The sequence below is a fragment of the Pygocentrus nattereri genome, chromosome 22 (genome assembly GCF_015220715.1).
Source record: "Pygocentrus nattereri isolate fPygNat1 chromosome 22, fPygNat1.pri, whole genome shotgun sequence".
Lineage (NCBI taxonomy): Eukaryota > Metazoa > Chordata > Actinopteri > Characiformes > Serrasalmidae > Pygocentrus > Pygocentrus nattereri.
The window spans coordinates 34,177,939-34,204,438 of record NC_051232.1 but is presented as its reverse complement, the minus strand read 5'-3'; the positions used below and the strand labels follow the sequence as shown (position 1 = coordinate 34,204,438).

Below are 26,500 nucleotides of genomic sequence, written 5' to 3'. Positions count from 1 at the left end.
CAAAACACAACCTGCACCACGCAGTGTTCCTCCACATGTTGGATGCAGTTACACAATTCCACCAAAGAGGGCTCCAAATCCCCAAATCTTACAAAGTGCAGCTTTGAATGATACTATAAGATAAATTGTCTTTAATTTGACCCCAGACATGAACTAACGAGGTTAAAAAGTCTGTTTTTATTTCAGACTTTAAGTCGGCTGAGTCTCTCAAAGGTTCCAGAATACAGATAAACAAAGAAGCCTTGTGGTAAAAATGTATCTAAATGGGTGAAATGATTTTTTCACAGATGCGCTTGATAATAGTAAGTGATCGGTTTTAGTAACTTTGCATGTATTATTTTATTTATTATTATTTTATTTTTTTAATATCATGCTAGTACATGCTGTTCGATTGATCCTCTTAGTCCTTGTGGGGCTTCTGGTAAGGAAGACCAGCTCATCCCAGAGGGGAGCAGGTTCAGTCTGTCAGTCACATGCTGCAAGGTTGGCGGCAGCACACGGGTCACTTTTAGAAGTTATCGACACATTCTGCAAGGCCCACAGAGGCGTCCTGAATAATTGAAACCAGCCTCACCCCACAAAGAGGCTTTATTCTCCTGCACATCGACCTGCTGTTTCCCCCTAGACGTTCCTCGCATTCTTTCATTCATTTCATAAACACCAGCTGAAGGGAAGGTCTTACTTCATCTTTAGGATGAATGACCGTGTGCATTTTCATGACTGTGTGTTGCAAGTTTAGGCACCATGATCTCACCAGGGTATGAGTGAAAGATGGCGTGAAATTCTCCAAGATGGTCCTACAAGTTTGTGGTTAGTGGGAAATGGCCCAAACTTGATGACCACACCTTCCTGACAGATATGTTTGTAATTCTTAGTCACTTTGATTATTTGTTCTCACAAGGCTAGCAGGTCCTGCAGTGGTGCTTTAGAATTTTCTGTATTTCAGCACAAATTTAACCTAAAACTTCAGTCCTAATAGTAGAAAAAGAGATCCAAATGAAACGCAAAATTCCCCTGCTCATTTATTAATTCAGGAAAAATGTCATAAAAGAAAAAGGAGTACTGTCTCTGGTTACTGACCTTTAATGCTAAATAAGTAATATTAGTGGGCATCTCAGTACAGCACACTGCTTTCCTCAGCACACTGATGACACTGGACATACTGTTGGATGTGGACGGTAAACCATAAATAAAAATAGTTGTGCTCATAGTTTTTGGAAGTATGTGGCACTGCTGGTGCATTCTCTCTATTATATCATAGCTTATTAAACATCAGAATCAATACTATGATAAATAAATGTCTTCAGGTATCATAATAATGTATCACCTACCCCAGTTTATACTATAATTCACATGACACTGACATCTCAAGATCTCCGTGTTGAGCTATGTGGTGTAGACCGTACATGTTCAGAGAAGAAGCCACAAAAGTGAAAGTATCACGCCGGTGTAAATTCCCTTTTAGCCTCAGGCCGGTTTCATTCACAAGTGGCAGCTTTGTAGGGTAAGCCAAGTGTTACCGCAGCTGGCATTCCTTGAGTTTCGTGACTGAAACCGTATGGATTCCTCTCTCCTTCTCATTTCCTCCTCGACACTTCTGAACATGAGGGAAGAGTAGATGTGCGGGAAACGGTGTTAAAGGTATGATCAGAAGTTTTAGCTATTGAGATTATTAATGTGGGGAACAAACCAAGTGAAGTTTCGAGCCCAGACCGACGGCTCGTGAAGGCGCAGCGCAGAATAGGGGGCGATAGAGCGCTCGTCAGCATTCTCCAACAGACACTAAGCCTGTTGTTAGCCCATGAATGTCATGTAAGTTAGCACGGTTTAAGAGTCCCCACCCAAAAATTGCTGTTAAGCTTGTAGATGGGGGCGGGTTTTAGAAGGGATATACACTTGTTAGTACAGTCCCACTCCAGAAGTGAGCGAGCTGTCTAACCCTAACCCAGATCCATGTTCTTGTTACCCGTTCCTATCCGGCCCCACCAGACTAGAAGCTAAATTGTTTTCCTGTTCGTTGTCATGCCAAGAAAACTTGGGAGGCTGGGTGTGAAGCCCGTTCAGCAGACACTCCATGTATGGATGCATGTAGCCTGTAATACTTTCATATTATTGTTGTTTACTTTTAATGTTTCTTCAGTAATACGGGATGATTCAGAAAGATTAATCCGATTTTAAAGTGATTTCACTTGTAAATCATTACAGAACATTAGACCTGAACATTGCATTACATAACAGCCAGAAACTCTATGACCACCTCTTTCAATTGTGATTGGTTCCTCGGCGCCTCGCGGTTCTGAAATGATGGCTTTGAAATCTAATTGTGGCTAGTTGCCTCCCTTATTTTTATCTTTTGAGTATCGGTGATGTGTCCATTAGCGTCTGTCTCGAAAGCAGTACTCCAGTTCTTCTGATTTTGTACCGTTTTGTTTTGACATCAACTTGGAACCAAGCTTGTTCCAGTTCTTGTAAATTCTTAGAAGTAACTCTTGGACCTGCAAGTCAACAGCTTTTTATGCATCGTCTGGATCATCATCTGGATCATCATCTGGATCTCTTGGTGTTTTTTATACACCCAGCTACTCTTTAGATCTAACCACCTTGTCTTTACATGAATGGAGCTCCATAGATTTGCACATAAGGTTCCTGTGCTGAACGTCCAGGAGAAGAATCCTTTATTTTTCCTCCATCTGTGAATGCAGTGTGCCAGAGCGGACGGTTCTAAGTGAGGGCAGGCCGCAGCAGGCAGGCTGTCCGCTAAAAAAAACACCACTGTTTATGAACTTTCCAACATAAATATATACTGTGGCCTACGGTGAAGGCTGAACCAGTACATATATATCTGGATTTTTGCACAGAAGATTAGCCCACTGCTGATGGTGGGCTTTCCCATGGGATATGATTGAATGTTTGAAAGCCCATATGTGGCTCCAGATTTATTTGCATTGCTTTTTTCCACATTTGAAGTCCAAGGGAACGTTTTTGAGTCAAGAACATGGACCAGAACACGTACTTGAGAAGTGCGTTGGGCAATTATGCTGTGCGCCTGGTCTTTGCCATGCTTTCCCTGTGGCTTTCCCATGGTTTCAACTGTACAGATCACCCAGGAGTTGCAGTTGGAACTGTTTCGGCTCGACTGAGACCCGAGAAGCCTCTATTAACAAAATAAGCAGAGAGCAAGAGGACTTGTTGAGGAGAAATGGAGATGAGGGGGCTGGTTTTGTGGGTCAGATACAAAGAGAGAAGGAAAAGGATACTGATCCGCGACGAGAGCAGCTGAGGTAAGCTGAAGTGTAGGCTGTTGTGTCGAGCGCCGTGTGTGAGATCCGAGCTCGCCGATTCCCCCGCTTTGTTCCAGCACTCAAAAGCCACTGCATTTTTGCCGGCCCCCACACACTCATGTCCAGCAGTGAGAAGGCGGGGTGCTTTCAGTTTGTGGCCCCATCAAGGATGTGTCATCTGCGAGCTAACTCGCTCTCAAAGCCCTTTTCCATCAGCATGCAAACATTTCCTGCTGTCAAACATCAAAAATGATTTTTGTCTCCTCTAAGAATCACAGCTGCGCTTGGCAACGGGGAACATCCTGCCTGCTTCCCCCCTTTCCCTCGGCAACAGAGTGGTGCAGCCCACCTCCTCCTGCTCTGCTCTCCCTCCCACTTCTCTTTATGCTAATGAGCTACTGACATCACAGCAGCACACACGGGCCTTGAGTGGCTGGCTGGGTGAATTCCAAGCCGCAGGCACCGCCCCTCCCTCCTCCGAAGGTTTGTGAAAGGTGTGCTCTGTTTGTGCAATGCTGTTCTTACAGTGCAGGGACTCCACAGCACACGCTCGCGCTTTCTCTCTTCACGGCTGTCTCACTTTCACTCCGAGGGTCTTTCACTCTGAGGATGGGGGGGTTCCGCTTTGAATAGTCTGGAGGGAAGGCGGCAGAAGGCTGGGAGAGGAGAAGAATCATCATGCTGTCTGGCTGTCACTGAGATTCTGCTACACTAAGCCGGAGTAGCAGCTTGGACGCCTGGACCTCCTCCTTTCTGGTATTGTTGAGCAAGGTTGCTAAGGGGGGATCATACTTTCTTAGCAGACAGATGGAGCTGCAGAGGGCCACCAGCATGCCTGGACCTCTCTCTCCAGGACCTTTATCTCCTGGACATGTTTCTCCCAGGCATATCTCCCCCGGACCCCTGTCACCGGGACCAGGGCCGTCTTCCCCAGGTGCCGGCCCTGGGCCCAGCTACGGCGGGGCAGCCTTCAATTACAACCAGCTGGAGGGTCGATTTAAGCAACTGCAAGGTAAGCTCCACTTTGGCTGACCACAAATGTGAAGAGTTGCTGGAGCAGATGCACCTGATTATGACTGGTAATGCCGTCCTGGTGGTCCTGTTGTACTCCTGCTCCCACATGCCACTTTCTTACCTGGATCTTAGGTGGATCAGGTATGTTAGGGGAGGGTTACACTGTTCCATAACCTTTCGTATAGGTAGTAATAGTTTTAGAGTTTCCTTAAACTTTCTTCTTTTAAAAGGTTCAGTCAAAACTACTTTAGGGAACTTTTTACTTTCTTCAAATTTTGAGTACGCTCCAGGCCCAGTGTTATAGAGGGAGAAGGAGCTGAACAGGGACACCGAGAGCACTAGGGTCAGGAGGACCTGACAGCAGCCTATGAAATATTAATGAGAAGCAGGAGGGGATGAGTTGGGGCTTTGCTAGTGTACTCTGCAAGTGTATCAGTGTGTGTGTGTGTGTGTGTGTGTGTGTGTGTGTGTGTCCGTTCTTTCATGCTTGCCTGTGTGCGCTTGTGCACGTCGGATCATCCAAGTGCATCTGTTTATCTGCATTGCCTTGTTTTCATGATGTCGGCTCAATCCTCAAGAGAAGCCCCTTTTTATTGCTGTTGGTGTATTTCAAGGCAGCCCTGCCCCCTTTTAACACCCAGACCCCCCAGCACAACATTCTGGCCTTTTGATTGGCTAAGCAACAACAACAGTAACAAAGACATGAGGCAAGAGAGTGGCTTTGCTTGTACAGGCTCAGCCACAGTATGTGCTGAATAGCACGTTGTAAATATGTTTTTACATATTTCATTTTCATTTTAAAAATGTATTGCTTTCCTTACACACAGGCCATATGGTAGTGCCCCCCAGTGTATACTGATGACCACCAAAGCATTTTCTGTCCCAAATTCCAAAACAGTGGCACACAGTATCATCACTCTGGTCATTGATTTCAATGACCTAAACTTTCACTTTAGCCAAATACATGTGATGCTTCTGATCTAAAAATGTGAGGTTTAACGTCCTCTTATGGTGCCTTATGACCAAATAAGTAAACAAATCCTATGTTGAATTTGGGAATTAAACTCTGCAATTAGATCAGCTTCCATTACTGACGTAATTGTTGACGTTTCTTGATCAGCTGCAGCTGCAAAGGCCAACGATTAACAGATGATGTACTGTGCAGCCCTAGCAGTGCCGTCCACACAGGCTGTAATCCAGGAGACCTGTGGTGTCATGCTGGACATGCAGTACAGTACAGGAGCTCATGTTTCTCCACATCCGCCGCAGGAGATGAAGGAAGGACCTTTGACGGAGGACTGTCCGCCGATAAAAGAGAGTGCGCAAGCTTATCGCGTGAGCCTGGATACACCAGGAGACGGAGCGGATGTGTGAAAGAAAGACAATCAGCGTTTTGTCCTGTAGCTTCTCCTGCACCGCATCTTAGTTGGAAGGCTGGAAAGCATGTTTGTTGCATGATCGTAACCATGGTAACCATGAGACGGCGGGCACGCTTGGCGAGCTCGCCATCATAAAACATTCTTGTGTTTATAGTCCCTCAGATGAGTGAGTTTGTTTTTGGGTTGCAAGCAATTAAATTCTCAGGGGTTTTGTAACAGGAAGCACTCCTGCAAAGATGAAGCCAATGACAGATGGGCAACAAGCGACCGCTCCGCTGCAGCTTAGCACCAAAACGGACCGGTGCGCTCTTTTACTAGCCACGTTTACATGCAGCCTAACAATCCGCTAGAAATGTAAGTTCAGTAGTGAGAGTTTTAATAGGGGCTGTTTCAGTAGAGGCTGTTTCAGTAGAGGCTGTTTCAGTAGAGGCTGTTTCAGTAGGGGCTGTTTCAGTAGGGGCTGTTTCAGTAGGGGCTGTTTCAGTAGAGGCTGTTTCAGTAGAGGCTGTTTCAGTAGAGGCTGTTTCAGTAGGGGCTGTTTCAGTAGAGGCTGTTTCAGTAGAGGCTCTTTCAGTAGTGACTGTTTCAGTAGGGGCTGTTTCAGTAGAGGCTGTTTCAGTAGGGGCTGTTTCAGTAGAGGCTGTTTCAGTAGAGGCTGTTTCAGTAGAGGCTGTTTCAGTAGGGGCTGTTTCAGTAGGGGCTGTTTCAGTAGAGGCTGTTTCAGTAGAGGCTGTTTCAGTAGAGGCTCTTTCAGTAGAGGCTCTTTCAGTAGGGGCTGTTTCAGTAGGGGCTGTTTCAGTAGGGGCTGTTTCAGAAGGGGCTGTTTCAGTAGAGGCTGTTTCAGTAGTGACTGTTTCAGTAGTGAGTGTTTTAATATGGGCTGTTTCAGTAGTGACTGTTCAGTAGTGAGTGTTTTAATATGGCCTGTTTCAGTAGGGGCTGATTCAGTAGTGAGAGTTTTAATACAGGCTGTTTCAGTAGAGGCTGTTTCAGTAGTGAGTGTTTTAATACAGGCTGTTTCAGTAGAGGCTGTTTCAGTAGAGGCTGTTTCAGTAGGGGCTGTTTCAGTAGTGAGAGTTTTAATACAGGCTGTTTCAGTAGAGGCTGTTTCAGTAGGGGCTGTTTCAGTAGTGAGAGTTTTAATACAGGCTGTTTTAGTAGAGGCCGTTTCAGTAGTGAGTGTTTTAATACAGCCTGTTTCAGTAGGGCCTGTTTCAGTAGGGGCTGATTCAGTAGTGACTGTTTCAGTAGAGGCTGTTTCAGTAGAGGCTGTTTCAGTAGTGAGTGTTTTAATACAGGCTGTTTCAGTAGGGCCTGTTTCAGTAGGGGCTGTTTCAGTAGTGAGTGTTTTAATACAGTCTGTTTCAGTAGGGGCTGTTTCAGTAGGGGCTGTTTCAGTAGGGGCTGTTTCAGTAGGGGCTGTTTCAGTAGAGGCTGTTTCAGTAGAGGCTGTTTCAGTAGGGGCTGTTTCAGTAGTGAGTGTTTTAATACAGGCTGTTTCATTAGAGGCTGTTTCAGTAGGGGCTGTTTCAGTAGGGAGAGTTTTAATACAGGCTGTTTCAGTAGGGCCTGTTTCAGTAGAGGCTGTTTCAGTAGTGAGTGTTGTAATACAGCCTGTTTCAGTAGGGCCTGTTTCAGTAGGGGCTGATTCAGTAGTGAGTGTTTTAATACAGGCTGTGTCAGTAGGGCCTGTTTCAGTAGGGGCTGTTTCAGTAGTGAGTGTTTTAATACAGGCTGTGTCAGTAGGGCCTGTTTCAGTAGGGCCTGTTTCAGTAGAGGCTGTTTCAGTAGTGAGTGTTGTAATACAGCCTGTTTCAGTAGGGCCTGTTTCAGTAGGGGCTGTTTCAGTAGAGGCTGTTTCAGTAGTGAGTGTTGTAATACAGCCTGTTTCAGTAGGGCCTGTTTCAGTAGGGGCTGTTTCAGTAGTGAGTGTTTTAATACAGGCTGTTTCAGTAGGGGCTGTTTCAGTAGGGGCTGATTCAGTAGTGAGTGTTTTAATGCAGGCTGTTTCAGTAGAGGCTGTTTCAGTAGGGGCTGTTTCAGTAGTGAGAGTTTTAATACAGGCTGTTTTAGTAGAGGCTGTTTCAGTAGTGAGAGTTTTAATACAGGCTGTTTCAGTAGAGGCTGTTTCAGTAGGGGCTGTTTCAGTAGTGAGTTTTAATACAGGCTGTTTCAGTAGTGAGAGTTTTAATACAGGCTGTTTCAGTAGTGACTGTTTTAATACAGGCCGTTTCAGTAGGGGCTGTTTTAATAGGGCCTGTTTCAGTAGGGGCTGATTCAGTAGTGACTGTTTCAGTAGAGGCTGTTTCAGTAGAGGCTGTTTCATTAGAGGCTGTTTCAGTAGTGACTGTTCAGTAGTGAGTGTTTTAATACGGGCTGTTTCAGTAGTGACTGTTCAGTAGTGAGTGTTTTAATATGGGCTGTTTCAGTAGGGCCTGTTTCAGTAGGGGCTGATTCAGTAGTGACTGTTTTAATACAGGCTGTTTCAGTAGAGGCTGTTTCAGTAGTGAGTGTTTTAATACGGGCTGTTTCAGTAGGGCCTGTTTCAGTAGGGGCTGATTCAGTAGTGAGTGTTTTAATGCACGCTGTTTCAGTTAGAGGCTGTTTCAGTAGAGGCTGTTTCAGTAGGGGCTGATTCAGTAGTGACTGTTTTAATACAGGCTGTTTCAGTAGTGACTGTTTCAGTAGTGACTGTTCAGTAGTGAGAGTTTTAATACGGCCTGTTTCAGTAGGGCCTGTTTCAGGAGGGCCTGATTCAGTAGTGAGAGTTTTAATACAGGCTGTTTCAGTAGAGGCTGTTTCAGTAGAGGCTGTTTCAATAGAGGCTGTTTCAGTAGTGACTGTTTCAGTAGTGAGTGTTTTAATACGGGCTGTTTCAGTAGGGCCTGTTTCAGTAGAGGCTGTTTCAGTAGTGAGAGTTTTAATACGGGCTGTTTCAGTAGAGGCTGTTTCAGTAGAGGCTGATTCAGTAGTGAGAGTTTTAATACAGGCTGTTTCAGTAGAGGCTGTTTCAGTTGTGAGTGTTTTAATACAGCCTGTTTCAGTAGGGCCTGTTTCAGTAGGGGCTGTTTCAGTAGGGGCTGTTTCAGTAGAGGCTGTTTCAGTAGAGGCTGTTTCAGTAGAGGCTGTTTCAGTAGAGGCTGTTTCAGTAGGGGCTGTTTCAGTAGAGGCTGTTTCAGTAGAGGCTGTTTCAGTAGTGACTGTTTCAGTAGAGGCTGTTTCAGTAGAGGCTCTTTCAGTAGTGACTGTTTCAGTAGGGGCTGTTTCAGTAGAGGCTGTTTCAGTAGTGATGATTATGGCTCATGTTGAGCTCAAAAGCAACAGTAACTTTACAGAAGAAGGAAAAAACCTACTGTACCTTTAATGTAAGTCAGTGGAACCAGACGTCTTTCCGTCTGAGATTTACACACAGTGCAAAGACCAATTATGTCAAACATGGAGGTATGAGGTTTTCTTCCGACAACAGCAAAACATTTAGGTTAGAACTGTCTTTATTAATGTCTTGGGTTTAAACGATCAGAACATAATCGTCCTTTTAAAGGTCTGATTGTGTTTTTTAAGCCAAGCCGGCCGAATGGTCAGTTTCCTTAGCGATATTGTGTCAGTAGAGGCCTGTGAAGGTGCCTCAGGTGTCCGGTCACCCATGACTGTCTCGGGTTACCAGCTACCATTAGTTTCACATCCCAGCTCTGAGGTCAAAGAAGTCCAACGCAGAGAGAGAGAGAGAGAGACGTCAACAAACTCCCTTTCACCATTCTTCAGCTGCATTCATCTCTCGCTCTCGCTCGCTCTCTCGCTCGCTCTCTCGCTCGCTCTCTCGCTGAGTCCTATGAATGGAGATCGTAGGCAACAATAGCCTCACTGTCCACCTAACAAGTCTGTTGCTTTGTTTTGATGTTCATTTTTTCAGTTAACACATTAGTTTAACAGATTTCCTTCTTCAGTGAACTGTTGTGAGATGCTTGAGGAATGGGTTTAGGAATATTTGTCTCATGCCACACTTTTATTCTTGGTACGTTTTTCCATAATAATAAAAAATGTACTTGTTTAACTGCTTCAAAATGTGTTTATCTCTGTACAGCCTCACTCAGAGCACTGGCACTGTTTGAGCTGCTTCAGCTGTGCGTCTTATTCATTTTCACCCAACATGGAATCAGCTTCAGTGCGTGAAATCAAGCACCAGCTTACCAGCACCTCATTTATGTCTCATTTGCATGGATTGCGCCGTCGTTCATGCAGATTTTTCTGCAGTGAGCCAATGAAATGACAGAGTTCAGCAGCGTGTGAGCCAATGGCTGTAGTAGGTGGAGATTAAGGTCGAGCGCGCTGCTCCCCCTACTGACCAAACGTTACAGTGTTAAAGCTATAAATTGGAAGCTATAAAATGTAAAAGACAAAACATCTGTGTTGAGATGAGACTGATGTGATTGCCTGTAGAGTGATTATTTTCTTAAGATGACATATTTAAACGCTGTATTATTGCCATGTACGAAACTAGCTTGTTTATTTTGTGGGCGGAGTCAGTGGCATCAAACAGGAGCAGAGTGTAATATGTCTTTTAATCAAACGAAGAATAGTTGCAGTAAGTGCAACTGTTTGTGTTCGGGATTGCCCTGTGCAGATATTATTAATACTGTCATTTTCTTTTTTTATTTTTATTATTGGGATTATAGATTATATTGAGTGTAAATTTGGTAAAATTTGCATGCACTGTCTTTAACGTTAGGGTGACGCGGTGGGTAGAGCGAGGAGGGTCTGGGTTTGAGTCCCCGGCCGGGCGGCCAGGGTCCTCTCTGTGTGGAGTCTGCATGTTCTCCCCGTGTCTGCGTGGGTTTCCTCCCGCAGTCTGAAGACATGCAGTCAGGCCAATTGGACATGCTACATTGCCCATGTGTGTGTGTCTGTCTGTCTGTCTGCCCTGCGATGGACCAGTGACCTGTCCAGGGTGTATCCTGCCTTCTGCCCGATGAGGGAGAAGCGGCTTAGAAAGTGTGTGTGTGTGTGTGTGTGTGTCTTTAACATCACATTTGATCGTACACAACTTTGATAAGTGTCTTCTTGAAGATTTCCAGGTGCTGAGATGTTAGTGGCTTTATGAAAAGCTAGCTGTGAAGCTTAGAGTTAAAATATCACAGCCATCAGGCTTCAGCCACGGCTCCGACGCTGGACTGTGACCGCAGCAGGTTGCATTTCCATGAGGATTAGAGATTAAGACTCAAACTGTGGGTGTGATGTCTTCACTTCATGCTTCGTTTGAACTGTGCCGGATTGTTTCGGATGGTGAAACACCAAACGTCCATTTCTGTGCCTTTATCTTGGCTACAGGGTTCATAAGCTACAGCTGCGCGACCGGCCTGTCCCAGAAGTGGAATTACTCCGTTTGGAATTGTTTTAAAACGGTTTATCTCAGTCTCACTTAAAGTATCGCTGGGAAAAGGGTGTTAAATACTCCTTTTAATATATGCTGATATTTGGTTGAACACAGCCTTTACTTGTAACCAACTCACAGAAAACACTGATAACAAATGGCAAAACTTTTTAAGGGCTCTGTTATGCCAACATGTCTTGAGGCACACACACACACAGCCCTGTGCAAAGGATGGTCAGATAATCTCATATTTCTGCACATTTTAGTACACAGTTATGGTTTCTTTCAGCTGAATGTAAAATACTGGGGAAAAATGTTAAATTATTGCACTAAAATTTGCAGGAAAATGTCAAATATTATGTTTATCTCTTGAGGATGTGTTTCCTTATTCACCTAAAATCAGTGCGATTTGATCACATTTTTGCATAATACTGTATACAACAGAAACCACTTTGAGGCACTAAAACTGCTTAGCCTTAAGATACTTGATCCTTCACATGGGTGATCGCATCAAGGGTAGTGCACAAGTACAGGCACAAAGGGTCCAATGCGTTTCAAAGATGACCATTCCGACCTAAAGCCCCCTTCAGAGGTGGAGGGACGCGTATGACTAGAGGTGGGCGATAATAGAATATCATGATACTATAAGAACTTTTCCTGATACACAATATCAAAAGCAGTGGGAGGCTGTGGTCAGTGTGTTGTAGCCCTCTTACAGTCACGAAATCCAATCATTCGTTCGCATTATGAGTCTCATCACTCAGATCCGATCTCTCTGTCACGATGGTTGTCACTCGTTTAGGTAAGAGACTCATTAATGCGAACGAACCGGCCTGAAATGACCCTCCTGACCACGTCCTGCTCAGTAACGTCAGCAGTAATGCCGAATGATGCTGCACGCGCTGTAGAATGAATTGGCGTATCCGATCTAGGACCACATATAAAAGTGGGCCAGATCAGGTTTGTGTGTCCAAGCTCGAGTCAAATTGGGGCCGAAAGTTTAAACCGTGCCACTTCAGCCTGGTAATGTGAACGCAGCCATTAGTGAGTCACATTGGAGACCGATGATAAAGGCAGGTGTAAACAGCTGAATATCTGACTGTCCACATATGATCTGATCAATCTCGCATGTTTATATGATTGATTTTCCCTTTGATTTCTCTAATCTCAAAATTCTACACATACTAGATAGTGTTGACGCTCGTGGTCGGGGCTGAAGGCGAGTGAGCCATGTTTCCCAGCAGCGAATGACTCCTCCTTATCTCGCTGTAACATGCGCTTAATGGCCCAGTGGTGCTCTCCCATGTCTTTATCGGGATCTCCGGTGGTGATAAAGCTGTCCGCAGGCATTTTAGGCCTGGAACAAAGTCCACGCTCGACACTGATGGAAGTACAGTATATTCTGTGTCTTTCAGTGCCAGGAGCTGGACAGAGGCTTTTCTTCATTCTTGCCAAATGGTCATGGGTTGCGGAAGCGTTGCGTTAAAGGAGGCGATTGCATGTGGACGAGTTTGACGAGGGCCAGAAGTGACCCGCTGCTAACCAGATCAATGACCTTCTGTTCCACTCTTGGCTTAGCCTTGCGTTCTCAGGGCTACAGTGAGAAAGTCGAGGTCTGAATGCCCGGTTCTCGGCCGGAGATCCAGGCCTTGATTGGCGTCTCGCTTGGGGAAAGAAGCAGCAGGGTCGCAGGATTCTCCACACAAAGGCCCAGTATATGAGCACGCTGTTACCAGCTGTCTGCAGCACTGGGAGCGGGGCAGGGAGGCCGTGGCCGCGAATGATGATGAGCTGAGATGACAGCCGTGTTGTGTTCTCCACTCTCAGGCATAGAGTCCACAGAGGATCCTCACTGGGAGCTCAGTGGCTGGTGCAGTCTGTGCTGGGAGCTCATTGGCTGGTGCAGTCTGTGCTGGGAGCTCAGTGGCTGGAGCAGTCTGTGCTGGGAGCTCATTGGCTGGTGCAGTCTGTGCTGGGAGCTCAGTGGCTGGAGCAGTCTGTGCTGGGAGCTCAGTGGCTGGTGCGGTCTGTGCTGGGAGCTCAGTGGCTGGTGCGGTCTGTGCTGGGAGCTCAGTGGCTGGTGCGGTCTGTGCTGGGAGCTCAGTGGCTGGAGCGGTCTGTGCTGGGAGCTCAGTGGCTGGAGCGGTCTGTGCTGGGAGCTCAGTGGCTGGAGCGGTCTGTGCTGGGAGCTCAGTGGCTGGTGCGGTCTGTGCTGGGAGCTCAGTGGCTGGAGCGGTCTGTGCTGGGAGCTCAGTGGCTGGAGCGGTCTGTGCTGGGAGCTCAGTGGCTGGTGCAGTCTGTGCTGGGAGCTCAGTGGCTGGTGCAGTCTGTGCTGGGAGCTCAGTGGCTGGTGCGGTCTGTGCTGGGAGCTCAGTGGCTGGAGCGGTCTGTGCTGGGAGCTCAGTGGCTGGTGCGGTCTGTGCTGGGAGCTCAGTGGCTGGTGCGGTCTGTGCTGGGAGCTCAGTGGCTGGTGCGGTCTGTGCTGGGAGCTCAGTGGCTGGTGCAGTCTGTGCTGGGAGCTCAGTGGCTATCCAGTTAGGATTCGATCTTCAGAGAATATGATTGGCTCTTAGGTTGAACACACAACAGGGGGCAGAACAAGGCTTTAAGGATTTGTCTCATCACACACTTCACACCGGAGAGCTTTTCCTGGTTTAGTTCATTTCCTGAACTGGTCAAGACGATTAAGAGGTGAAATGCAGGAGTCGCACAAGCATCAACAAGCTCTTCACTGCCTTCTCTCACTTCGCTCACTTCTCTCACTTCGCTCCCTTCACTCCCTTCGCTCACTTCGCTCACTTCTCTCACTTCGCTCCCTTCACTCCCTTCGCTCACTTCGCTCACTTCTCTCACTTCGCTCCCTTCACTCCCTTCGCTCACTTCGCTCACTTCTCTCACTTCGCTCACTTCGCTCACTTCGCTCACTTCGCTCCCTTCACTCCCTTCGCTCACTTCGCTCACTTCTCTCACTTCGCTCCCTTCACTCACTTCGCTCACTTCGCTCCCTTCGCTCCCTTCGCTCCCTTCGCTCCCTTCTCTCACTTCGCTCACTTCGCTCACTTCGCTCCCTTCGCTCCCTTCTCTCACTTCGCTCACTTCGCTCCCTTCGCTCCCTTCGCTCCCTTCGCTCCTTTCGCTCTCTTCACTCCCTTCGCTCCCTTCGCTCCCTTCGCTCCTTTCACTCTCTTCACTTCTTTCACTCCCTTCACTCCTTTCACTCCCTTCGCTCCTTTCACTCTCTTCACTCCCTTCGCTCCCTTCGCTCCCTTCGCTCCTTTCACTCTCTTCACTCCTTTCACTCCCTTCACTCCTTTCACTCCCTTCGCTCCTTTCACTCTCTTCACTCCTTTCACTCCCTTCACTCCCTTCACTCCCTTCGCTCCCTTCACTCCCTTCACTCCTTTCACTCCCTTTGCTCACTTTGCTCCTTTCACTCTCTTCACTCCCTTCGCTCACTTCGCTCACTTCACTCCCTTCGCTCCTTTCACTCTCTTCACTCCCTTCACTCCCTTCGCTCACTTCGCTCACTTCACTCCCTTCACTCCCTTCGCTCCTTTCACTCTCTTCACTCCCTTCGCTCACTTCGCTCACTTCGCTCACTTCACTCCCTTCGCTCACTTTGCTCCTTTCACTCTCTTCACTCCTTTCACTCCCTTCGCTCACTTTGCTCCTTTCACTCCCTTCGCTCACTTTGCTCCTTTCACTCCTTTCACTCCTTTCACTCCCTTCGCTCCCTTCACTCCCTTCACTCCTTTCACTCCCTTCGCTCCCTTCACTCCCTTCACTCCCTTCGCTCACTTCGCTCACTTCACTCCCTTCACTCCCTTCGCTCCTTTCACTCTCTTCACTCCCTTCGCTCACTTCGCTCACTTCGCTCACTTCGCTCACTTCACTCCCTTCACTCCCTTCGCTCCTTTCACTCTCTTCACTCCCTTCGCTCACTTCGCTCACTTCGCTCACTTCACTCCCTTCGCTCACTTTGCTCCTTTCACTCTCTTCACTCCTTTCACTCCCTTCGCTCACTTTGCTCCTTTCACTCCCTTCGCTCACTTTGCTCCTTTCACTCCTTTCACTCCTTTCACTCCCTTCGCTCCCTTCACTCCCTTCACTCTCTTCACTCCCTTCACTCCTTTCACTCCCTTCGCTCACTTTGCTCCCTTCACTCCCTTCACTCCTTTCACTCCCTTCGCTCACTTTGCTCCTTTCACTCCTTTCACTCCTTTCACTCCCTTCACTCCCTTCACTCTCTTCACTCTCACAAACTAAATCCCTCGCCTGCACCAACATGGCATTAACTTTCATTTGAGGCTCATTCGTCAGTTTTTTGTCTTTACTCCTCTGATGTGGAGCCTTTTTTCCGTCTTGGAGTGGAAGTGTTATGTTCATTTTTTATGGTTTGATGTGGCTTTTGCTTCTCCAGTCAAAGTAATATTGACACTGGTGAGATTTCCACTCAGTATTATTTTGAATAGAAAGCGCATTTATTCATTTTTTATAGAACTGAACTGTAAGTATAAGTTCAGCTGTAGAACATAAGCAAGCCTTTAATTTTACACTAGGGCCGTGCAAACGCAAGTCTGACCTCTCCTTAGGCAAACAGCAGGAAGTGCAGTATGTTGAAAAGCACTTTTTATTTGGCAATATGCAAAATGTATATTTTGTGGGTGCTGCCATATTTTTTTATATTTTTAAATAATTTTTAAAATAAAATTTTACAAATGTACAACCAACATCAGAGCAATATGTTATCAGCCAGTAATATGATATATAATACACACACGCACACACACACACACACACACACACACACACACACACACACACACTCATGTAAGCACATTAGGACACCAATAGAGTGAAGCTCTAATCTACAAGTTTGCATAGAAAGCTCGTTCAGCTGCAGGAGGACTTACATACACACACACACTTTCACATACACAGTCAGTCCTGTTTCTCTCCATAAAGATGGTCATAATATTCAAAAATCTATTACTCCTCTTATTTTCCACAAGATGTGAGGCCTGGAGAAGTGAGACCAGATTGACTGAGAATTTAAAAACACGTTTTTCTGGTTTGCGAATAAAGAATTTAACTATACAACGACAAAAGAGGCCTGAACAGTCATTATAGTAAAAAATCATATTTTTGTGAGTAAAAAATTACGACGAGGTTAAAAATGTGAACGCATTGAAAAAACAGGCAAGTCAAACTTGGAAATAACAGAATCCACAGGGTGACTTCAGGGCTTATTAGACATACAGTGTTCATGAGGCAAAGCCACACCCTTTTCCAACGGAGTTCACCACTAAAGGACATCCAGTAGCGCTTACTCCTTGGGGAAGAGGCAAAATATGTTAATCACATTTTTATCAAGTATATTTATAGCATCCGAAAGCAAAGAAACATGCACAATAAATACATTTCTAATAAAATGCCTGTTTACATCAGACCTTCTGTGTACTGTAAGGCAGATGCACAAACAGTAGACTTACAAAAAAAGTTCAATTTTATTGTTTTTTTTTTTTCTTCTACCTCTTCAGCTCCTCGGGACCACCGGTGGCTCCAAACCGCTCTTGGTCATGTTCTCCATAACGTTCATACTCCATAAGCTCCATTCAGAAGCTGGGCGTCGTGTGAGGCTGTAGCTCCTCTCTCCAGTCTAATAGACGGTGACGTCATTTTAAACCCTTATAATAAAAGAAGCTGAACTCAGTTTGTTTTTCTACTGAAAGTCGAGCCGTTTTTCCCCAAATCTGGGCTCTAAACTATAAACAGACGGCGTCTCTTCAGTGATCTGCTCTGGAAACATCACTTTTAGAGAACAACACAAAGAGCAGTGGAGATTTTTGGCCTTCAGCAGTGAATTGTGAGGATATAGTGAAATGTAGAGATCAGAAAACACACGTTCCATTAATTTGAGGGGCTTTTACAAATAAATAAATAAATATAATAAAACTAAAATCTACATTTATTTCATGCAGTTACTGAATATTTAGCCTTGTGATTTGGTCACGTAAATTCAGATGGACAAACCAAACCGTGCCCTGGAGAGTAAGAGGTTAAGCCCTACCAAACCTGCTTCATTGTGTAACAAGCTCTTTATGGTGATGCAGATTTGTTGTGACAGTAGCCACTGTCACTGTCATAATACCATAGCAACCCGTTACTGTCCCGCTTTGCCCATAAACCTCAGTAGAACTGGACTACACCCAGTGTGTAAGGCTGCCTTGGGCCGCTACACCAGCTTTTATTAGCTCCCCAAGTGTGGCTGACTGGTGGCGACCAGCTTTGTTTATTTTTGTTGTTTGTCTGATAGCAGGACGCTGTTTGGTCTGATGCACCTCAGTTAATGAATGTAAACCTCGGGGCTTAAGCCTGTTGACAGGCACTCAGTAATCCGATCCTAATCTGATTATGACAGTCGTGTAAACGGTTCTTAGATCAGAGTAAGGTCTAGAAATCTGATCAACAGGCTGGATTTGAGCTCAGTAGTCCGATTTCTCAGGGCTGTGAACTCTCACTCTGATTTCTTTCTGATCTCTCAGTCTGAGCGTGTGTGAAAACAGACAGCGTCACCTGAGCCGCAGCACAACACTTCTGAACCAAATACATGTTTGAAGAAATAAAGGATTGAAATATTTTTGATCTTTTATGTGATGCACGTTCATATTTTCAGGTAAAGTGGCGTGATGTTTTAAAATAAGCCACTCATGATGTTTACATTAGATTTATGTTACGTCTTCTTCCGAGTTTATTGGCTGGTTGTAAAGCTGAAACCCGGTTACTGTCCGACTCATGTAGACCTGGAGTTTCCCTGTTATCTGACTGCTCAGGATCTATTAAGTGCATGTAAATGCGCCCAAAGGTTCAGTGTAAACGATCTAAGTTCAGTGTCCTCCTTTACGCAGTGGTTTCAGTGCTTAGCCAAACTGCAGCTGCGCAGCCCAGAAGCAGAAAAGGTGAACCCTCTGCGGCTGAGCGACCAAGGATGACCTGCCACCAGGGAACCCTGCCCAACCAGCCTCAGCCCAGCTGCGTTATTACCTTACACAGCCGGAGGAGGGAGGCCTGGCCGTGTGCGCCGCTTTCTCCCCAGAAGCCAGGCTGCTCCTCCCGTGTGCAGACGGATTTCACAGTGTGTTGACAGTGGAAACTGCCACGCTCCATGTAATTTAACTGCCCGTGAGTCTTCTAACATCTCACGGCCCTGCCGTCTGCGAAGCATGGGATTTTTCAGGCTGGGATTTCAGGCTGATTCATGTTTTTGAGGGAACATCCAGACCAAACGATCCATTACTGAGTTTGCTTTACCAGGATCCAGGTGAGCTTTGAGAGGATCACTGGAGAAGACCAGATTCCATCAGGAGGAAACGCATGATGGATTATGTGGAGCAGAGGGGGTGGTGTAAATTTGAGCCAAGTCAGTAGTAGCAGACTTCTGGTTTCAGAAGCAACCCCACCCTCTCTCTCTCTCTCTCTCTCTCTCTCTCTCTCTCTCTCTCTCTCTCTCCTTATTGAAGACAGATGTTGGGCATATCTTCAGCCTGTGAGTTCCACCCCTCCCAAAAATAGCACCTATGCACAAAGGCTGATGTCACTGGGTGTGAGATGTTTTCCCTTCGGCCGGCGTGTAATTAAAACAAGCGGCTCTCGCTGTGATCCTCCCTTCCCCCTCTGCTGACCCTCTGTCTATAGGCGTAGATGAGAGGGCCGCTGGACACAGCGAGTACGAAACATGAGCATTGCTGAAAAGGAGGAACTTTCAGTAAAATGCAGAAACTGTTTCAGATGCTTCAAACTTATTTGGGCCGGTCATTCAGTATCAGAGTGCAAGTCACTGCTGTCAGAAGTAAACGGTGCATCTCCATAAAGGAGAAGGAAAAAATGCTCCACGTTTAATGTGAGTCAGTGGAACCAGACGCCTTTCACAGCGTTTCAGGCCGTTCATTTTGGTTCATTCATCATGAAGTTTTAGAAACGATGTAAAGGACAACTGGCATTTTCAAATAATGAAAAACTGAAAATCTACAAAAACGGAGACGCGAGCTTTTGTTCATCTCATATGCTGGGCTGTGTGTGTCATCACTCATTTTCTCATGAACGTTTTAACCTCTACTTTACAGGAGTTACAGGAGCAGTCGAAGCTGAAACACCACGAATAGCCTCAGTGTTAACAGGTGGGGTTAAACGGCTGCAGGTGGAATAAAAGAAACACCTTGGTTTTTTGTGGCATCATAAAACAATGAATTTCCACCCTCTAACTTACAACTTACAACAAAAGCAGGTTCTTTAGTGAAGTTGAAAGATTTGAGTTTGTTTTGAAAAAATCAGCTTTGACAGTGGTCAGTTATCTGTAGGTCTATCTGTGTAACTGTGTATCTATAAATGTACGTTACTTGTAATGTAAGTCAGTGGAACCAGACGTCATTCTGGGCTGTTTCCTTTTGGTCCAGTCCTCATGAATTTGCACACAGTAGAAAGGACAGTATGAATTTTCAAATGGTCAAAAACTGACATGAGAAAAACAGTGCTATAAGCTTTTGTTCCAACAGCAGTGATTTTATATATATTTATATTTATATGCAAGATAAAATCATTAACCAGATTTGAAATAAAACCTGACTGAGGTGAGATGGAAAAACTCAGCGTCTCCGTCTGATCAGGACTGTGTGGACGGTTCACAGACCGTTGCGTTACCACGGCGGTTCTTCTGCTCTGTCCGGCTTGTATTTTTGAGCAGAAACCGGCCCCTGAGTCTGTGTGAAATATCGAGTGTTGGAGGTCTGATGGCCGGCATGTGATTACATGTTTCAGCCAACTTTTATACATTTTTCTGATTCCTTGGGTTAAAAACCTTTTTTCCGTATTCGTTCAGCCACGGTAGAGTTTTAGAAATACCCAGGCCCGAGTGGACGAGGCCCGAGTGGACGAGGCCACAGAATGAGCTGAAAGAGGCCACTCGCAGAGTTGAGTGCGGATTAAGTGGAACTTGTGGAGTTCCTGAGTGGTCTGGAGTGAGTGCAGGGTTTCGGGTTTGCTTTAGCGTCCCCCCCTAGCATGTGAGGCCTTTGAACGCTGCTTCCAGGAGGTTCTGCTTCTCCGGATCAGTTTACTCCTCCTGGCGCCTCTCCACAAACACGCGACACGGCCGTCTGCTTAACCAAAGCAGTTCCGACTGATCGCTCCAGTCCTGTTTAAGCTCGCTGTAGGAAATAAACTGTGCAGTTACGCGGCCGTGAAAGCATTTTTCTTGCCTTCTCTGGGTGGAAGTGGAGGTTTATGAACCGATGCAGTGACCAGGTGCATTCTTTATGGGACAGGTCATGAGGTCACTGCCTGATAGAGGTTTAGGCAACTTGTGTCTTTCATTGCTGGAAACGGTAAAGGCCTCAGTCAGCTGTGCTCGTGTAGCTCGCGCTGAAACTGGCGCTGATAGCGGAGTGAATTAGTGTCAGCTCTGTTTGTCTTGTAGGAAATGATTAACGTGGCTGGTGAGCCGAATGTTCGGATTGTCTTTAACTCTGCGTGTCTTTTGTCTTCACTACAGTTTGTTTTAAATCTCACTGTTACGTCTGTCCCGCAGTCTAGACTTTTAGTCCACATGCACCTCCCCAAATCACAGCTCCTGTCATTTCTGAGGAGCTCAGGGGCTCCTCAACGTTTGCCACCTCAAGGCCCACCCATTTATCACTAGACAGCATGAAAACTCCATGTTTTTGCTTAAAAATGTGCTTTTTTCTCAGCGCAGTGATATGTGGGGGCTACTCCTGCGATATGTGGTGTGTGATCAGTGAACATGAAGTATCAGTAGAATATTGGTGTGAGTGGACAACTGGGGGGTCAAGGGCAAAGAAACTGGCGAAGCAGCCTGCACTGTTACTGTGGGGCTTGTCAACGTTGTTAACGGTCACTGTTACTGTTGAGTCACTGTGACAGATTTCTATGACAATGTGCCATCACAGGCCCACTACAGTCCACTGACCCGTCGTAATAAGGGTCCGCGGACCACCAAGGGGTGCTTTGCGGCCCACTTGTGGTCCTCGGCCCTGTGCTTGGAAAACCATGACCTAGCTAACATGCAGCTCTGGCGATATCCAGAAAAGCTTACTGTGATGTATTTTGGTGTGATTAACCAGGATAGTGGTAAAAACGACGTACTGCAGAGGTCTAGAGCGGGAGCACTAACGGGGTTTTAAAATAATGATCACGTATAATGACTTCTGGCTGAGACCACACAAGTCTTAATGGACAAAACCCATGCAGGAAAAATGAAGAAGAGGAAACGTGTCCAGGAAGCTTCTGGTGGTTTGAGTGCCGAGTGCTGGCATAGGTCCGTTCCTGTCAGTAAAGGCGGAGTCTGATCCTAGATCTACTCTGAGGAGCTGTGTGAACGCAGGCCCTGGTTGCTTAAACACTAGATCACTTTTAAAGCACCATAGTTGGAGAACTTGAAGAAGCTCCACTGTTTTCTCTCAAACTTCTTCTTATTCTTCTTCCACATGTTCCTGTGATTAATACAGCCTGAACCGCTGAACGGACGGACTCCGTTCAAACTGCGTTCTGAAGGTCTCGGCGCTGTGACTTGTGCTCTGTATGTTTGGAGCCGATCGGATTGGTAGTTTTTAATAAAATTAAGTTTAAAAATTAAAAACCTCCCATAAGAAATGAACGGCGGAAAGTTCAGAACTTCAGATTCTAACTGACATCAGTGACGTCACAGCAGGTCACTCAGTCTCACAGACACAGCCGATCACGCAGGGAATCGGCTTTAAAATCCTTAAACTTTCACCCATGAATCTCCTCATAGCGTAAAATCAGTCGCCACACGTTCCTAGATTTTTATATCCGAGCCAGGAGCCACCTGGCCACCTTCATTTGGGAGAGTGAAGGAGCGCTGAGATGGAATCAGTGAAAGTATGTGCAGATAAATGAAAGGAACAAGCGTCCGCAGTGAAGTGAGTGTTGGGCTCATAACGCCCGGCGCTTAAGGGGAGGAATTCTTTTCAGATATTGTAATCAGTTTTGTTGCGCCTCCTTCTGTCAGAGCTAAGAGGGAGAGATTTATTAGAGCGGTGCTTTGGGTGCCGTGTTATTGCCTGGCTCTCGCTGTAGCAGCGGTGGAGCTTCTTGTGTCTGGTGGGTTGAGAGAAGATTAAATCCTGTCCTTCAGAAAACCCTCATAAACCCTCTGCTCAGGGTTCCTCTTCACGCCGACCTGTGGTGGTGTGGCAGCCATGTGTTGCTGCTCTGTTACGAGTGTGTACTCTCGCCGCAGGAAGTGATGTCACTACTGTGCTTTTATCACTATGGAATCTTGGGTGCAGAAGAGCTTGTCTAGGGTCTTCAGCTGAGGATCTTCCGCTTAGTCACGTAGGCCTGTCAAGACTACGGTTAAACCTTCCCACCTGCTTGAATTCGATTCAGGTAATTATTAAAGATACAGTGGGTACGATTTTTTTAAAACAGAAAAAAAAGCCTGAAAAAAACATTTCAAGAGTTTTTTTGACCACGTCAAACGTCTTTATCTCCCAAAAAAAAATAAAAATTCTGCTCGATATTTAGATCTCAAACAATCTCCAAATATACATTATATTGATGATATTGATGATAGGACAACAGCAGTAGACCAGAAGAGGACGGAGCATTAAGTTGGCTTGATGAATAAAATCCCAGGTGGTTGCTAAGGTGTTTATCTATCCCAGGTGGTTGCTAAGGTGTGTGTGTGTGTGTGTATGTATATATATATATATATATATATATATTATATATAGACTGGAAATTGAAGAAATGCGGGGTGGTCTTTGTCATTTCTATTGTACTGTATGATCTGGTAAGTGCAGAGACCTGTGAGGGCAGCGTGGAGATGGATGGTGCCTGATCAAACTGGGTGGCCTACATTGTCACTGCCCTCCACACAGCCACACTTCAAGGATGCACTGAAGGACACTCGATACACAATCCACAGAACAGCGTCTCCTGGACCTTCTGTTGGCTCCTTTCCACAATACACTGACATTTGTAGTCCAGGAGTCGCGCAGCGTGGCGTAGACCTTCGTAAAGGCCGGTGCGCCGTCTCCTCCACTCACTCTGTGTATTACACATCCATACAGCAGCACCCCGTCCACACCCTCGTGCGTAATGTGGCAAATGATTGTATGATGTCGTGGCCGGCGTTGAACTTTGGCTGGACTGTAGATGAAGTAGGCGAGAGTTATATCAGCTCTGCTCTTGAGCTCCTGCAGCTTTGTTAAAACTCCCAATGTGCTGCGATGTGCGCTTTAGTGCGCCCGCGCCGCGAGCCGCCGATTGATTGGCTCTGGGCAGCGCCCTATCTACTCAACCAGACGGGAGTTATAATTAAACTTGTGTTTGTTCACAACAACCCGAGATATTTGGCGTGGAGGTGTCACTCAATAAACAGCATGTGATCGCTAGGTGGTCATCGGTTAGGTGATTTTCTGTCTCCTTCATGTTTGTCATATTCATTTCCCGTCTTATTCTCACTGTGAGGACGTCTTGGGACCTGCCGGAGACTGTGACACCATGGCCACTACGCTCACACTACAGAATGAGCACTGTGGAATTCTCTGATTGTGACCTCACTGGCCTAATAATACTAATTAATAATCAGGCCCTGTTTGTGTGCCGTGCTGTTTAGGGTGTGTCCCTACTAGACAACTAGTAGCTGAATTCAGTCAGTTTTTAATGAAAGATGTATAGGTTTAGTGTGCCACTGTGAATTCAATGTCCTTTATGCTTCATAACACGCTTAACTGTTTCATTTCATGTACCCCCATCAACCCCCCCCCCCCCCCCCCCCCAACGTAGAATCGAGCCAGAAGGCTGATCTGGGGACCCCCGTTGAGATCATGCTGTACAGTTTCTTTTGTTTCTGAATGGAGAGAAAAGCTGATTTTGAGGCCAGGTTTAAAGAACAGGCCACAGCACTGCATTAGCCAGTGAGAGAGAGCTCAGAAAACTTTCAGTGATATTTTACGGCGTGGTTGTACCGAGTGTGGGCGGAGCTAAGGTTACATTACTGTTATTGTTATTGGGAAAAGCAGTTAGAGGCGAGGCGGTTTATGGGAACACATTACATGTTACAGATGCAGTTTATCTTGTCGTGTCTCGTCCTAATAATGTATAATATCTCTTTCTGATTTAACTGTCCATCATCATCAGTTATGGAGCCTAAGGAGCGACTCGACTGAAGTCTGTACTTGTGACAGAGCGCAGCGTCAGGAAAAGTCTGGCCACTCTCATCAAAGGCACCAAACGTCAGGTCAGCCGAGTTCACGGCCGAACAGCTTGTTTAACGGCTGACATTGACCCAGAGATGCGCTCGGCTCCTTTCGATGCGTCTCCACTCTTTTAGCCTAGCAGTGGAGCACAGGCCTGGAATAGCGTCCAGCCTGCTCAGCAGTATTGATTAGCCTGGCCAGACTCATCACTGATGCATCGTTTTTGACTGAGCAGCAGAAGCAATCACTTTGCAGCTCATCAGCCAAACCGTCAAGGCTTTTAACGTAACATGATCCTTTACTAAGTAAATGCAAACCCCGTCTACTGTTCCCTGCTGGCTCGCGGAGTCAGTCCATCCTTAATGAGTCAAAGCGAACGAGCTGCTGCTGCGGCGGACAAAACGACCACAGACGAACCCACCAAGCAGAGAAATCTATGGAAATGAAGCCGTCACTCCTAAAAGACAATGCAGAAACACTGTGTTTAGGTTATCACTGCATTATGATACAGTTCTATTGGGAAATGTCGGATGTATGATGAACGATATTTGCAGTTTATTGTAACGTATGAGTGGTAAAGTTTTCGAGGTGAACACTGTCTTAATGAACAGATCCAGTTAACGGCCTAATTCTGAGGCTGTTTGGTCTGATGCATCGACGCACAACGATGGTTTTTCCCCGACTGGAAGTCATTGAGTCCGTGGAATGAGGCCGTTCTGAGGTCTGAGGATGTCCTAAAATATACCCCATAGCCTTGCCTAGTGCTAATCAATATATATTTTTACAGGTCAGTTCACTTGGAAACAAAAAAGCAAAGTGGGAAATGCAAAGTAAATCCCCAGCAGGTGGCGCCCGCGTTTCTTTCCTTAAAGCGCGTCCACGTCGAAAACAATCACAAACTGTCGCTTTGCTGTTGATTTGTCACTTTTGCATTTTCATGTGGTCAGATGTGAAACCTATTGCTATGACAGAGAATTTAAATTAAGTTTTTACATTTTACTGTCTTAATTACGGGTGGCGTGGTGGGTGGCGCTGTTGCCTCACAGCAAGGAGGGCCTGGGTTCAATTCCCCGGCTGTGTGACCAGGGTCCACTCTGTATGGAGTCTACATGTTCTCCCCGTGTCTGCAGGGGTGTAACAGGGGTGTAACAGGGGTGTAACAGGGGTGTAACAGGGGTGTAACAGGGGTGTAACAGGGGTGTAACAGGGGTAATAGAGGTGTAACGGGTAATAGAGGTGTAACGGGTAATAGAGGTGTAACAGGTGTAATAGAGGTGTAATAAGTGTAAGAGGTGTAATAGAGGTGTAATAGGTGTAAGAGGTGTAATAGAGGTGTAATAGAGGTGTAATAGGTGTAATAGAGGTGTAATAGAGGTGTAATAGTTTCTATACCATAAAATTCAAATTGTAGTACCAGGACTGATTGAGTATTCCTGGTTGTGCCCTTGGTCAAGGCACTCACCCGCTGCTGGTGGCGCTGTGCTGCTCACAGGCTGGGCGTACTTAGGCAGCATAATGACAAATGTGCCATATAGGATCAGTAAAGTGTGACGGAGTTTGTTGCATTTTTGTTCTGATAGCTAAATATCAGCCGAACGTCATGTTCAGATTAAAATACAGCATTTTTTATGTTGTTTGAACAGGAATACCTGCTGCTGCAGGCTAAGAATTACAAGCTTCTTTGGTCTCAACAAGGCCCACGATGATGCCATCCCTGAAATAATGCACAGTGTTGATCTGATCCGCTCTATAAATCCTCCCGCTGTCTTTTTTCAGGCTTATCATGTGGCTTCGTGCTGCCTTGACTTGCTGTATATTTGGCTGTGGCAGCAGCACGGCGTGTCCTGGTTTGACCAGATTCTGAGCTGCTGTGATGCAATGTCAGTCATCAGCTTCGCCTCCAGCTCCGACTCCGGAAAGTCCCTGCTTTTTCACGACTGGATCTGCAGGACGTGCCTTGGCGGGACAGTGAGCCTGTTTTCAAGGCCGCTGTGAGTTGCACAGGTGTAGCCTTGCACTATATGGACAAAAGTTTTGGGACACACCCCTTAATCATTGAATTCACCTCTTTTTCCGTCTTATTGGCAGAGGTGTATAAAACCAAGCACCCAGCCGTGCAGCCGTGCCTACATTAGTGAAAAAGTGGGTTGTTCTTGTCACAATGGGCTCCTCCCAGTCCTCCATGTGCTTTAGTTTAAACTGGTCTTGTCCATGTGC

At 46.1% G+C, this 26,500-nt stretch overlaps 1 protein-coding gene across 4 annotated transcripts in view; it reads left to right on the top strand.

Moving 5' to 3' along the window:
- LOC108414519 (spectrin beta chain, non-erythrocytic 1-like) overlaps nt 1–26,500 on the top strand; it is a 147,861-nt gene that overhangs the window by 37,995 nt on the left and 83,366 nt on the right. The window contains exon 1 of one of the 4 annotated variants that reach the window (XM_037532858.1): nt 4,089–4,293. The exons of the other annotated variants lie outside the window; for them this stretch is intronic. Within the exon in view, the coding sequence (XP_037388755.1) occupies nt 4,089–4,293 (205 nt within the window). Of the gene's footprint in view, nt 1–4,088; nt 4,294–26,500 lie in introns of those variants that run through there. 4 annotated transcript variants of the gene reach the window in all.